Source organism: Amblyomma maculatum, chromosome 6 (genome assembly GCF_055883805.1).
Source record: "Amblyomma maculatum isolate TAMU_Amacu chromosome 6, ASM5588380v1, whole genome shotgun sequence".
Lineage (NCBI taxonomy): Eukaryota > Metazoa > Arthropoda > Arachnida > Ixodida > Ixodidae > Amblyomma > Amblyomma maculatum.
The window spans coordinates 134,928,886-134,942,637 of record NC_139349.1 but is presented as its reverse complement, the minus strand read 5'-3'; the positions used below and the strand labels follow the sequence as shown (position 1 = coordinate 134,942,637).

The 13,752-nt window shown below is 44.2% G+C and overlaps 1 protein-coding gene across 1 annotated transcript in view; it reads left to right on the top strand.

The window, feature by feature from the left end:
• Nrx-IV (neurexin-4) overlaps positions 1-13,752 on the top strand; it is a 62,097-nt gene that overhangs the window by 23,896 nt on the left and 24,449 nt on the right. The window contains exons 10-13 of the mRNA XM_084607433.1: positions 1,882-2,019; positions 5,830-5,968; positions 8,616-8,722; positions 11,612-11,740. Coding sequence (XP_084463559.1) covers positions 1,882-2,019; positions 5,830-5,968; positions 8,616-8,722; positions 11,612-11,740 — 513 coding nt within the window. The remainder of the gene's footprint in view (positions 1-1,881; positions 2,020-5,829; positions 5,969-8,615; positions 8,723-11,611; positions 11,741-13,752) is intronic.

The following is a 13,752-nucleotide window of genomic DNA, read 5'->3' as shown; positions in this document are numbered from 1 at the left end:
TGCAAAAACTGTCTGTGTACTGAGATTTATGTCATGCTTCAGAAACCTTGGAGCCTCTGACTATGGCATGCTTCAAGGCATGTGGTGTTGGTCACATAAAAATTCGCCAGCTCTACTGCGTCATAGTACAGTCGAACCCGAATATATTGAACTCGAAGGGGATCGCGAAATAGTTCGATATATCGATAATTCGATATACAGAAATCGGCTTGACATCTGTCATGACCATGACAATTGATACCATATTTACTCCCGTAATCAGCCTACTTGCTGAATGAACCCACCGTCCACTTTTGACACCGAGAATTAAAAAAAAAAGCGTTAGTCAGTGGCGTGTTCCTTCGCTTCAGCTGTCGCATCCACAGCTCATTTATCGGCAGCGCGTCAAGATGCTGCGCAGTGATAACGTCACGGCGTGTTTATCTTTTGACTATACTTTTGATATTGGCTCCTGTGGTGGCAAGGAGCAAACTTGGCAGAGTGCCCATGATGATTGCACAAGCCTGGTTCAAGTTATCACGCCACACTTGGGGCGGGCAGAGTCCACTGCTACAAAATCATTGGAAAGCGTGATAGCTGCAAATGCCGTTGGAAGCGAACAATGCTAAAAGCCATTGTCATGATTGCAGCTGACTGTGTGCTTTAGTTGATTCATAAATGCAATGATGGACGACTCTCGCAAAAAGAAAATAACTGCCGCTTCTTAACGTCCACAACCGTCATAGCTTACGCTATGCTGTATGTTCAGCACAAGAATGGTAGATTCTCGCAAAAAAAAAAAACAACTAATAAATCTGCCGCTTTCTAATGTACGCAGCTTCCATAGCTTGCGCTACATCACACGTTCAGCACGACGACAAGGATGGACGACCTCCACAAAAAAAGCAGATATGCCGCTTCTTAACGTCCACAGCCACTATAGCTTACGCACGTTCAGCGCGACTACAGCACTACAACACGAGGCGCGCAAAACACATCAGCCGCCGTGCGCAGAGTGTGCAACACACTGGAGAAAGTGTCTGCCACGGGCTGAGCTGGCTTGTCGGTGCATGCATAGTGCATGCTGCTGCGAACGAAGACCGGTAAAGAGAGAGGAAGGGGAGAGATAAAGCTCGGCAGAAGAATGGGCTCACCCTTGTGCTTTTCTAGCATTGTTTTCCCTCTCCCGAACACCACGGCTTCATTGGCTGCGTCTGCTCCGTATCGGCCGTTGGCAAACCGGTTTCCTTTCATTCCTTCACGCACATGGCTTGCAAACGTCACATGCAGCCATGTGGCAAATGATCACCGCAGATGCGCACGCCTTTGGAGAAAGGGCGTGGCACTGACCTAAGACCAGCCGCCGCCGAACTGCTCCCTCTCATTCCTTCCGCGCGTTTATGCGGCAAACGGCCGAGGGTGATGCGATCGTCTTTGGGGCAGTGCATGGTACGGAGTTCGATATGTCGAATGACCGGTGAAATTGAGTTTGATATACGACGCAGCTTTCCTGTACTTTTACATGGGATTTTCAAGGGAATATTCTGTGAGTGCGATATAACCAAAATTCAAATTATCTGGGTTCGATATATCCGGGTTCGACTGTACTTCAAATCTGTTCGTGACACTCATCTATAAGCGTGGATGCGGGAAACTGCATGACATTGTGCAGAATGTTTTTCTAAGTCTGCCAGTGTTCTTTCAGCACTCGGTACGCATACAGCATTTATTTAGATTCTTTTCCGGCCATATCTGCATATTTACAGGTGCACAACAAGCATACAATGAGGCATAGAGAGACATGCTTAGCGCAGTCTCATGTCTTGGCTGAGGATGTGTAAGTGCTTCAAAGAAAGTTGGGAGTAATCTTTCTCTGTGTCCTTGCTCTGGACTGCTTTGCAGAGCTCCTGAATGATGGTCGCTGGCATCGAGTGATGCTGGCTCTTCAGACCAACCGCATTGAGCTGCACCTGGACGGTGTGCCCAGCATCACCACACGTCTCTTCACCGTGGAAACTGGCATCGAATACAAGATTGGAGGTATGCTGCCTGCTATTCCTGTTCCCACACATTTTTGTTCTTTTTGCATTTGCACATGCTATACAAATGGGTGTTTGCTGTGATGATTCAGTAGTATTCTTAATGTAAACATGTACATGTGTGTCTTTATAGGTGGCTTTGGGAATTTCATGAGACTGATAGCAGCAGTACAGTTAATTTTGGTTATGACAAAATTGTATGAAGTCCGCTTTCTTCATTACATCTAGGGTTTTGTTATATGCAATTTTCGCCCAAAGACACGAAAAAACTATGCAGAACAGAAATCAGTATAAGGATTAAATGTAAGGAAAATTACCCTGAGAGTGTTCGCAATAAATCTTGATTACTTGAAGTCATAGAAGTGGGGAGATGTTTCACGATCACAGTAAGGGTGTAGAGTGATGGCAGCAGGAGTCTCCGCCATAGGCTCGCACAGTTTGTCAATGAGAGGGTGGGGAGAAGGAAGTGGCAGAGGCACTAAGGCCACGGCAGAGGAGAGAGCACGGGGTTGTAGCACCGCCGGACTCTTCACCTCGCGTTGCCGGCACGCTCTCCACTGTTCCCGCTACTGACATGCAAGAGCTAACAGCGTTAGATTCTCATAAGAAACTGCGGGACGGTATTGGGCCCACACTGCTCGCCCCGCGCCTTTTTTTTTCTTTGTCTTGCTTTTTTAGCATGAACTACAGTGCAGTCCACTTATAACGCATTTTTTCTGCATGTAGGCTTGCCTATTTACCAGCGATTAGTAAATCGGGTTGAACAACGCTAATCAACCTAAAAAGCACTACACACTTTATTACAGGATACATCAATAGCCATAAATTAACATTCGGAAATTCGTGCTTGCTTGAGCAGCAGTTGCAGCTTGTCAATCGCTGTGAGCATCGCTTCCAGTAGCGTGTACGCCGGCGGTAGTCCTTGTTGCATGCACGAAATCGATTAGCAACTGGTTGAACTGCAGGGCATTCCTAGCCTTGATGATCGTTAAAATCATATAGCGTGAATGCCCGCATTTTTTCGCGAGGCTTCGAACTTTGAAACCCTGCCAGAAATCTCGACGAATCTGCTGTTTCATCTCGAGAGCTGTCGTGCCTTCTACGTGGGTGGCGCCATCTTCCACGGACGCACAATCGGCGATGGCGATACGGCCTCGTCCTTTGCACGGCATCAGACAGCGATTGCGATGATGATAGTGCTCATTTCTCGCTGATTTCGCCACGACAGTTTGTTTTCACTGCATATGTTGAGTTTTCACACCGTTTTCTTCTTAGTATTTTATTTTTATTAAACATTCAGACAAATTCTCGTAGTAAACATCTACCGGGCGGCAATAAAACTATCGTTGTTGTATTTGATTTACTGCTGATAATTGATCATTATATCTGGTTTATTTTTACATTGGACCAATGGGAAAATGAATAAATCTCAATAATTTTATCGTTATAAGCGATATGTCGTTATATCTGGTACCGTTATAAGTGGACTGCACTGTACTGCATTGCCTTATTTCAAAGGTGAAAGCAGTGGAGACTGATGTGTTTGCCACGTAGAAACAGCTTACAGGATGCACAGTAACTTGAGCCAATCACCTGAAGTATACTGTGGTATAAAGGGGAACTTCTTCTCCTGGTAAAACAGTACCAGGCGAATAGGCAGTGACTTTGAGCTACAAGAAATGTTTTCCCAAGACACCTTGTCCCGCAGATTTTTGCTGCCAACCGTATGTATATCACCACGTGATACTTGCCTGCCACCGATAAATAATTTATAATTGAATTTTTTCTTCCACCTGTATGGTTCGGTTTTAACAACTGAGCAGTGGCTGTGGCATCAATATTCCGTTTGGGTCATGTGAGGCATGAAGGAAACTATAATATAGCACATTGCACAACTTCAAGTACACCATAGATTAATTGCTTCTCCCAGCTGAACCGCTATATCCTTGCTGCTCAAATTTAGCACAGAGACGGCATTTGGTTGTCAGTGTTTTTTGTACTAAATTTGTTTGGGTTACTTGCATAATTCGATGAGAAGTCTGATGTTTCTATCGTATGCGGCGGTGGAAAAGCAAGACAAGCAGCTGCCCCAGCGAAGGCACTGGTAGTGCCATCTTGTGCTATTTGCAACTAATCTTGTGCTGTTTGCAGCTACTCTATCACAATTTCTTGACAGAAGGTTGTTGCAAATACAGTAAAACCTCGTTACAAGAGACACTCAAGGGACCCGAAAAACATGTCTCTTGTAAGCAAGATCGCTTGTAACCAAAAATTCTAAAATCACTGTGTTGATCAGTGTACTGCACATCAGTATATAAATGCATTCACGTACATTAACAGGAAATTGTCCAGGAAAGGTTAAAGAAGTTATTCCTACTAGTATGTATTTCTGTGAGTGCAGAGTGTATTCCTTTTCCAATTCTGGAGGTAAAGCACTTCACTTTTTAAGCCTTCCTGTTGCTCTAATACCTTTGAGGCACTTTTACATGCTCGTCACCCTCAGATGCTTACAGGCTCGTCACCCTCAGATGATTCACAAAGAGAAAGACATCAGGATTCTAAGCTTTCATCTTTTGATCAAATTTTAACAGTGAGGAGTTAAAAATGCGGGATGTCATTCATGCATTTTGATTTGCTTCGTAGGTAACAGTAATGCGATGCCGTTTTGACTTTCCAATCATGGGGAAGCACTCCTCATTCCTGACATACACAATAAAAAGGACACTGATATGGAACAGAATTTAGCTAAGGGAATCTGAAGTGCATCATGTACGAGTTGGTACGTTCCAGATGCATTACATGAGCACACCTGGGTTGTGTCTCTTGTAAATAGTGAAGAATTTACTCCAGGGACCTGAAAAAGTTGTCCTTAGTAACCGAGTGTCTCTTGTAACCATGACTCTTGTATGCAATGTTGTTAACATAGCAGACATAGGAAAACCAACCAAACCATTTTCAAATGTCTCTTATAACCGAGTGTCTCTTGTAACGAGATTTAACTTAGTACAAGATGGCGCCATCGGTGCCATCGCTAGGGTAGCGGCTTGTCTTGCTTCTCTGCCGCCGCATAGGATAGAAACATCCGACTTCTTCTGTTCGAATCAGGCAAGTAATCTAAGCAAATTTAGCATAAAACAAATAATGACGATCAAAGGCCGTTTCTGAGCGAAATTGGAGCTGCAAGGATTCAGCCGCTTAGCTGGGAGAAGCAATTTACGACATACAGGTAATTGTGCAACGTGTTGTATGCTAGCCGGTTGTTTAGTCACTGTTATTCCACTTCTTGAGGAAGACTCGAATTAGGGTTGTAGAGAATCTAAATGACAAAGCAGCGAATAAGTTGCTTTTTTTTTTTCTCCCTCATGTGACCTATATGGCGCTTTCAATTTTCAGCCATTGATAGTGATGAGACGAAATTCGATTATAAAGTATTTTTCTGCTGCAAACGAATACTATGTGGTGGTTTGCATATACATAGTACTAATGTCTCGCTTGTTATTGCAAAAGAATAAAGTGTACAACCAAAAATTTGATGTCTGTAATTTAAGGATAAGGAATGGTCGGGGTGTTTTGGTACAGACAGCTGGAAGAGTAAAGACATACACTGAGGAAACAGACGATCTGTTGTAGCTTGTTTTGTGTTCATTAATGGCCTGTAAGAGCTCAAAGTTGTGGCATCTCACTGGAGAACTACAAAACCTATTAATTCGAGGGGAGGTTTGTGTAGTTGCCGAGGGTATTAGTCTATTGCAGAACGGGGTGTGCTGATTTGTCCCCACTGTAAGGTGAACTGTGGGCACCTCTTGTACAGGGGGCGTGTACGGCATGCGAGGCTTCATCGGCTGCATGCGCTACCTGTATGTTGAGGGGCGCTACATCAACGTGCTCACGCTGCCACCCAACGAGGTTGAGGGCCAGGTGCTTCGTGATGCCTGCCAGATGGTGGACCGGTTCGTGCTCCTCTTTCTTTTTCTTCGCTGGCCTGTGTGTGTTGTACTTCTTGACAGCATAGCTATCACTTAAGTAGGCAGCAAAACTGTCGGCTATGACTTTACATAAATGACAGCAGTAATATTTCATTGTGAGCTTCGCCCGCCGGGGTGATTCAGTGGTTAAGGTATTCGACTGCTGTGCCCAAGGATGCGAGATTGAATCCCCGGCCTCGGCGGCTGCTTTTCAATGGAGCCGAAAAGCTACGGTAGGCGCCCGTGTGCTGTGTGATGTCAGTGCTCATTAAGAACCCCAGGTGGCCGAAATTTCCGGAGCCCTCCACTATGACGTCTCTCATAGCCTCAGTCACTTTTGGACGTCGAACCCCATAAACCAAACGAAACCATGATTGTGAGCTTCAGTAGGTGTTGCATATTACTTTGTGGGTAATCAAATATATTGTGTTAGGAGGTGGCAGTGGGTGGTTCTGGATGGTGCACGCTACATGAGTGGACTGCCCTGTGTGTATGTCTGCCTAAGGAAGCATTGCCAATGAGCAGTGGCAAGTTCTGCTCATCATGAATTTACTTCGAGGGGATGGGCAAGCACGTTCTGTTGGTGTTGACACTGGCACAACTGAAACTCTTCCAGCTGGCAATCATAATGGCCACGACAAATCTGCCCAAGCTTTATTGCGAGAAATAGTTGCGGCTCAAAGCGTAAGGAAATGTCGCACTTGCTTATTGCTAGGAGCGTGCGAATATTTGAACCTCAGACAACGAACCATGCGCAACTTAATGATGTGTGAAGAAGTATCAGAACGTGTGCACCACACACCACTGACTGAATGCAGGGCTGATTGAAAATCGATACTGGAAGCCCGAGACTGCAGCAGCGCTTGCTGCAGAGGATCTCAACTGTAATTTAATTTGTCATTATTAAAAAGATATTTCATTCAATTCACGCTTATTTTTTAACATCGAAATTCACTAGCTCCCAGCATTTTGCTGTTTGCACATTTCTAGTTTTTTTTTTCTTTGGCTTTCTTTGTGAGCAGTTCAAACACCCACTTAATTCGAATATTTTCTGCAGTATAACAAATTGAATGGATGAGGTTTCATTGGGGTCATTTACAATGAATCCTGGTAATACATGCACACTGCGTTTGTAGAAGCTTACGTTTCTGTCTAACACCTGCAGTCCCCTACTTCGTGAATATCTTGGTGCAAAGTGCAGTTAAGTGGCAAGGAATTGCATTGCACCACAGTTTTTCAAGTCTGGGTGTTTTTAAACTCCACTGTGAAATCCAGTCATTTCTGGTCATACCAGTCATGAGGGCTACATGTCTTTTTCTAACCACAGTAGAACCTTGCTATAGTAAACTGGGATGTAGTAAGGTGAAACTGATGTCCCAATTTATCTTCCATAGACAATCGTACATTTCCCCCCCTTTACAGTAAAGACAATTTTGGTAAAAATTTGTTATAGTATAGTGCGTCTAGGTGTGGCGACGACTTCCCACGAAATGACACCGTCACACGCATGCTACCTAGGATCGCGAGACAATCTTTTTTCAAGAAAAAAAAAGAAGCAATTAAAAAGTGATGTTTGTTTTTTAATTTCTTTACCACTACGCTTAGTAGCATTCGGGAGAAGCCAACTTTACGTAGTCCTTGGAGCCGTGAGGAAAAGCAGGCAGTGTGTAGGAAAAAAAAAAGTAAAGCTGTTTCTACAAACATGAAAAGAAGGAGGCGCGGTGCGCTCAGAAAGTAATGATTATTGAACAGCGCACCAGAAAGACACAGACAGGAAGACAGCGGTTGTCCCTTCTTCCTGTCTGTGCCCTTCTGTTGTGCTGCTCAATAACCATGGCGAACCAACTAGCCCAGATTTCCACATTACTGAATCAGAAAGTAAAGAAGAGCAATGAAAGTGCAGCGAGAAGTAGAAAAGGAAAGAAACGGCCAAACATGCGCAGCACTGTGCAGCACAAGGCAGCGATGGCGAGAACTGGAGGTGCAAGGGGTGCAGTTTCGTAAACTTTGACATGCTGTACACATTTTTATTGTCTTTTAATAGACAGAAACAGCGGAAGATGATGTTGCGTTTATGCACAGCTTTGGTTTTTGCATGAAATAAAGCTATCATATTCATAACCACGTTGCCCTCATGCTTAAGAGATGCTTCCACAAGATGTAAAAAGAAATCTTGTAACTCAAAAAATGGCCTAAAGAGATGATAATAGGGAGATCAAAGGTATTTTAGAGCAAAGCAACAAAACACGCTCAGTATGTAGCCATTTAATTATCAGACTGCATTTTTTGGACCATGCCATCACCAACAACTTATATAATAAAAATATTTGCCGGTCCTAGTGAATTTACTATAAAGGGTTTCTAATGTATTGGTAGGGCCTTTATAGCTTCTGATCATTTCTTTACGGTTCGAATGTCAGGCGTAGAGGCCTCTTGAGATTCAGGTTTTATGAGCAATTTTAATGATGTGGGTAAAGACCTCAAATTAACTCTTCTCTGTTTTATTGCTTCACCCTTGTTGCTCCAATGGCAAGAAATAAAGTGCAAGGGGGGAAAACACTGCATCACTTCATCCGTTTGTCCCTGTGTTTACAGAGTGGGTTTAATCTCTCTGTCATTGTTCCCTCTGTAGTTGCAGTCCGAATCCCTGTGAGCATGGTGGCATCTGCAAGCAAGACTCTATCGAGTTTGTCTGCAACTGCACTGACACCGGCTATGCGGGGGCCGTCTGCCACGTCTGTAAGTAGTTCAAACTGGCTCAGAAATCAGAATTTTTTTTGTGAATTCCTATTGTAGTTATATATGTGTCTTTATGAAATACATGCGACCAAAAATTCCAGGGAATTACAGTTTTGTATTCATTGTGTTTCATAGCCTGCAGCTTCCCTTAGTTCCTGTTGGTGTTAACAAAAATTTAGTTGAAAACTTTAGGCATTACATTCGATCTTGGATATATCAAACTTGAAAAAGATTGTGAGTAGTTTGTTATATAGATACATAATTCAATATACAAAATGTACTAGTAGATGAGCTTCTTCATAATCTAGAAGCTTGAATACGATGTACCGAAGCTAGCGATACGCTTCCCGTTAGCAATGTGCTGCACACTGGTAATCTGGCGGGCCACCGCTCGCCACAGTGTGGGGATCCACAGGGTAATTACTTGAGCATCTGCATTCCAATCCTCACCTCGCACCAGGCATTGAAAAGAGGATCACACTGGGCATGCCTCCACGTGCCGCTTTTTGGGTGCATGTGCTTGCTCCAAATATTTGACAGCGACAGATCAGGGCGCCAGAACTCGTGCTGCTCGCACCCTGCGCTGCACACCGCAGGGCACAAAGGCCGTTAGTGTTGGGAGTCTCATCAAAGCTGCTGCAGACTGTGCCTTAGGAACAGCCGCTGCTGATCGTAAGAGGCCTAATTCTGTTAGGGGTACTGTTACTGGCATATTCACAAACATGGCTTCACTCAAACCTCCTCACCAAGTGGCCTTCGAGACCTATTTTTCACTCCAGAAACCAACCTTCACTCCTCGAATTGCTACCATCCATCAACCTTCACTAGAATTGCGCTTTGAGGGGAGGATAAAACTGAAGTTTTCTCAAGAATCTAGATATGGCAACAATACTACCTTGAAAGCTCCGCTGCCGCCACTCCGCTTATAAACATGGGGAACATTGCATCATTCGCTTGCTGTGTTGACTTCATTCTTATACCAAGCTTTTGAAAATGGATACACTGAGAATGCACAGAACCACTCTCAAAAGTGACAGTTGATTGAGAGCCTCAACCTGTTCGACCTGGAACTTCTGGCACATTATCGTTTTAAGAGCGTGGCCGTGACTAGCCCTCCGATATTCCTGCCACTGACACCGAGCATGTTTAACCGTGGTTATGTGACAATTCCAGTGCCTTAGTTGATTATCACGCTATGCTGCGTGATAAGGCGCGTTTCAATTCAGGCGCGTTTCAGGCGCGCTTCAATTTGTCACCAGATACCTGAGCAACACTTCGGAGCCTGCCGGTGCAGAGTTGCGGCACACATTTGACAGCTAATAGAGAGCTCACTCTATGGGGTGGTTTCTGCAGATAGTGGCACACTTCCAGGGCAAGGCGTGTTGCATACAGGAAACTGAGCAGGGCACTGAAAAGGGCAATTGGGCTATGTGAACACCTGCATTGCCCAAATCAATGGCTTGCCTATCTCCTCAGGGTATTTACGCCTTTGGAATCTCGGCGCTGTCGAGGGAGCACGTTGGTTTGCTTGTTCTACGACTGGATATTCACGGTTGGCAAAAGGATTGCTTGCTCAAGCACATTTACAATTACGGCTCCTAGCCATCTTGGAAATTGCTAGCTTCATTTTCTTCTGAAGAGTTGAGTTCGTTGGCTCGGGAGCATGCGGTGTAACGCGCTGCGAAGCAGCATGCTTTTTTTCCCTGACTCGCCCCCGAGCTCTCCTACAAGCGCAACAGAAATTTTGCACCAAACTTGAATAAACGCAGTTAGGTCACTAGGTTTCACAGTATTTCTCAATGCCTCTTTCATGTTCTGCGTGAAATGTATGTTGCCAGATGCAAAAGTGTTTCTGGCCATTTTTCACAATTCATGCGGTGAGCAAAACAGGTTTTACTAGTGTTTGAACATCCAGGTTGCTTATGAACATTGTTCAAGAGACTTAGATGGACAGGGAGGCGGAGTTAAGGCAGGGATGTTAACCAGCAGAAGGCTCAACGTGAGAAAATTAGTTTTACGCACAGCGGCATGCAGTTTTTGGGCCGAATTCGGGCCTTAATCTTGCCCCCTTATGCCATTTGCACTGCTTCAAGTGTAAAATTCTAGTGCTTCAAGTGGAGACCCTGTGAGAGGAAATGCCTTGAGGTGTTCTTGAATTCCAGTAGACTCTTTGAGTGGAGGAGCGACTGTTTTCTCCGCTTCATGGAGTGCTGGTGAAGTGTCGGGTCAAGGTGCATCTGTGAATTCGGGCATGAGACCCCCACCATTATTTAAATGGAAGCTGAGATTCCCTGCATTTGTATGTAGGGACTGTTTGACATTTCGACATAGTGAATATTCTGCTGAACAGGAGTTCGATAAACATCAACACCGCACTTGTTCTTTTGCATGGGATTTTCAAGGGGACATTCAGAAAGTTCAATACAAGCAATAATTTTATACTATATCCAGAATCAACTCTGTTATTGATGTGAAGGCACATGTGCAGTCCCTGTTGTCCATTGTACCTTACTCATTCTTTTTGTGCATGCATATAACATTTATTCATGTTTACCACTTTGACTTGAGCACAGGCTTTAAAGTGTTACAGTGATGGCCGAATTTGGTTTATCTTCCACTGACTTATCTTTTGCTGTCAACATTTTTTTTTTAATGGGCGTAACGTTTGGTAGTGGTGTTACTGTGTGGGATGTGGAAGCCCGTTATACCTGGTGGCACGGGCAGAGTCACATTATTTTATGTTTTTTTTTGGGTAGCCTCACCATAATATATGTGTGGGATGTGGGTGGTCACAGTCTGAATGAGAAAGTGCTTGTGATTGTGATTTGTGGTACGTTCTAGGTCGTGATGGTGCTTTTCTTTCTTTCTCGTTTACCCCGAAAACAACAGCACTGCACCCGCTTTCATGTGAGGCTTACCAAATGAAGAAGAAGCCCAATGAGCAAACAGCAAACATGCTCATTGATGTTGATGGCAGTGGGCCTCTGACCCCATTCCCGGTCGAATGTGTCTTTCACCGTGAGTAGCCCTCTCAGAAACTTCTTGCTGTGACACGTGCTGTGGCCAATGCTTTTTTTGGAACTTGGTTCCAGATACAACTGTGCGTGCCTTCCCAGTAGTGGACAGTGCCGAGTGTAGACAGTTTCTAATCTTTCTTGCTACCTTTATTGCGAAAGCATTTATCCAGCCATACCTCTCGTCAGGGTCATCTTGTGTGTGATCGGGGGTGCTTTTGCCATAACAACTGTGACGCCAGCCATTCTCTAGTCACCGAAGCAGCCTTTCACTTGTGCTCCATTTGCTCGTACAGCATCATAATGTGTGAGGCAGAAGATGATACGAGCTGAGAGGCTGGAGCCTGATCGTGATCTAAATCTCGTTAAACTTGCTATTCAACCAAAACATTGTGCCGTTTTTGCACAGCTGTTGGTTCAAGCATGCTTAAATCTCCTAACTTTTTGTTGGGTGGTCAGTACTCATGTAATGTAAGTGGGGGATAGTCAGCTGGCTAGCACTTATAATTGCACTGATTTATGACATCATAGGTCCGTTGTCTCAAACCAGCTGAGTTAGTACCATATGCACCTGATTGTAAAGGGAGAGTGTCTTTCGGCCTTTGTGACACCTCCTTAGAGTGAACATGGCCACAAGACATAACGTAGCACTGAAACTGCAAATAACTACAAGGTTGATCATTTCCTGTATGCGCCCATGGGGCAAAGCATTGATAAGTGCGAGAAAAAGGCAGCATTGAAAGCAAAGCTGCTGCACATACTGGGGGTCCAACCAATGGCAGCAACCTGGGAAGCTTGAATGTCTTGCTGGTCCCGCTAGTCACATGGCACATATTTTGTGGGACCAGCGCGAAACACAGCAGACAAGAAAGAAGGCAGGATGTGCACTCGTCCAGTCTTCTTTCTTGTCCACTGTGTGTCACGCTATTTTCACAAAATGTTATACCAGCTAGCCTGGCTTTTCATGCTATGGTACATATCTCCTGCTCAGTGGGCTCTCCACCTCTCCCACTTCTACAGATAGCAGAGAGTGGAACTGGTAAGGTCTGTATGCACGTGTGCCTTGCTGTAGTTTCAGCGCTGGATGGGCCCGGAAGCGACTGATGGCAGTGTCAAAAACTGGCTTGATCAGACGCATATGGATTGTATGAATTTGTCGTAACGTGTTGATCCATGTCTGGTGGGTGATGCCTGAGATATTGTCACGAGCTTACACAACACAACAATATTTTTTCTCATGTGCACAGCAAGATCGGAAAGCTATGCTGTGATGAAGCTGGTGTACTCGCAGTAAGAGCACTCTTCGATTGCCAGTTGTTTTGCCTGGCTGCTGTCAATTCTTCAGCCACATTTAGCTTGCCTGTTCGACACATGTGGCAAATGAATGAAGTGAAAAGGACACTAAAAGCTTGTAACAGCTAAAGTGGTAGCATTTAAAAAAAAAAAAAGAAAGAACAAATTGGAGTGTGAATTTTGACAGCACTAGCCATGATGGTATAGGAAGGCATATTTGAAATACTCGGGTATTTTACTGTAGTTTGCTGCTTGAATAGCTTAGGCTGTTTTCCTTTTCTCAGCTGGTAAGTAATTTCATTTCTGCTTTTGTGTGATGAATGCAGGTACAGTAAAAGCCTGCTATTGTAAATTTGCATATAGGAAAATTTGTGAATGTTATGCGCAGAAAGGACGACACGAAGACAGTAGACGGTAGTAGTGTTGTCCTTTTTGTGCATAACATTTCATGGCATTACAAGATTCAAGCCAACTAGCATGGCAAGAACTCTTGCTGAAGAAAAAAACAAGTTTAGTAATGGATACTCTTGCCCCATTTCGCCTTCCATATATGATATAATTTTTTTTTTATGTAGTGAAGGCATCTGTAAAGAGACTGACCACTGTCCAATGTGTCGCACAATATGATGGAGTGCATAGTAAAGTTCTTGCCTCATGTTGTAAGATCCAATCACTGCAGTGCCAAAGAAATCAGGATATATGATCTTAATTTGGCATTAGAAA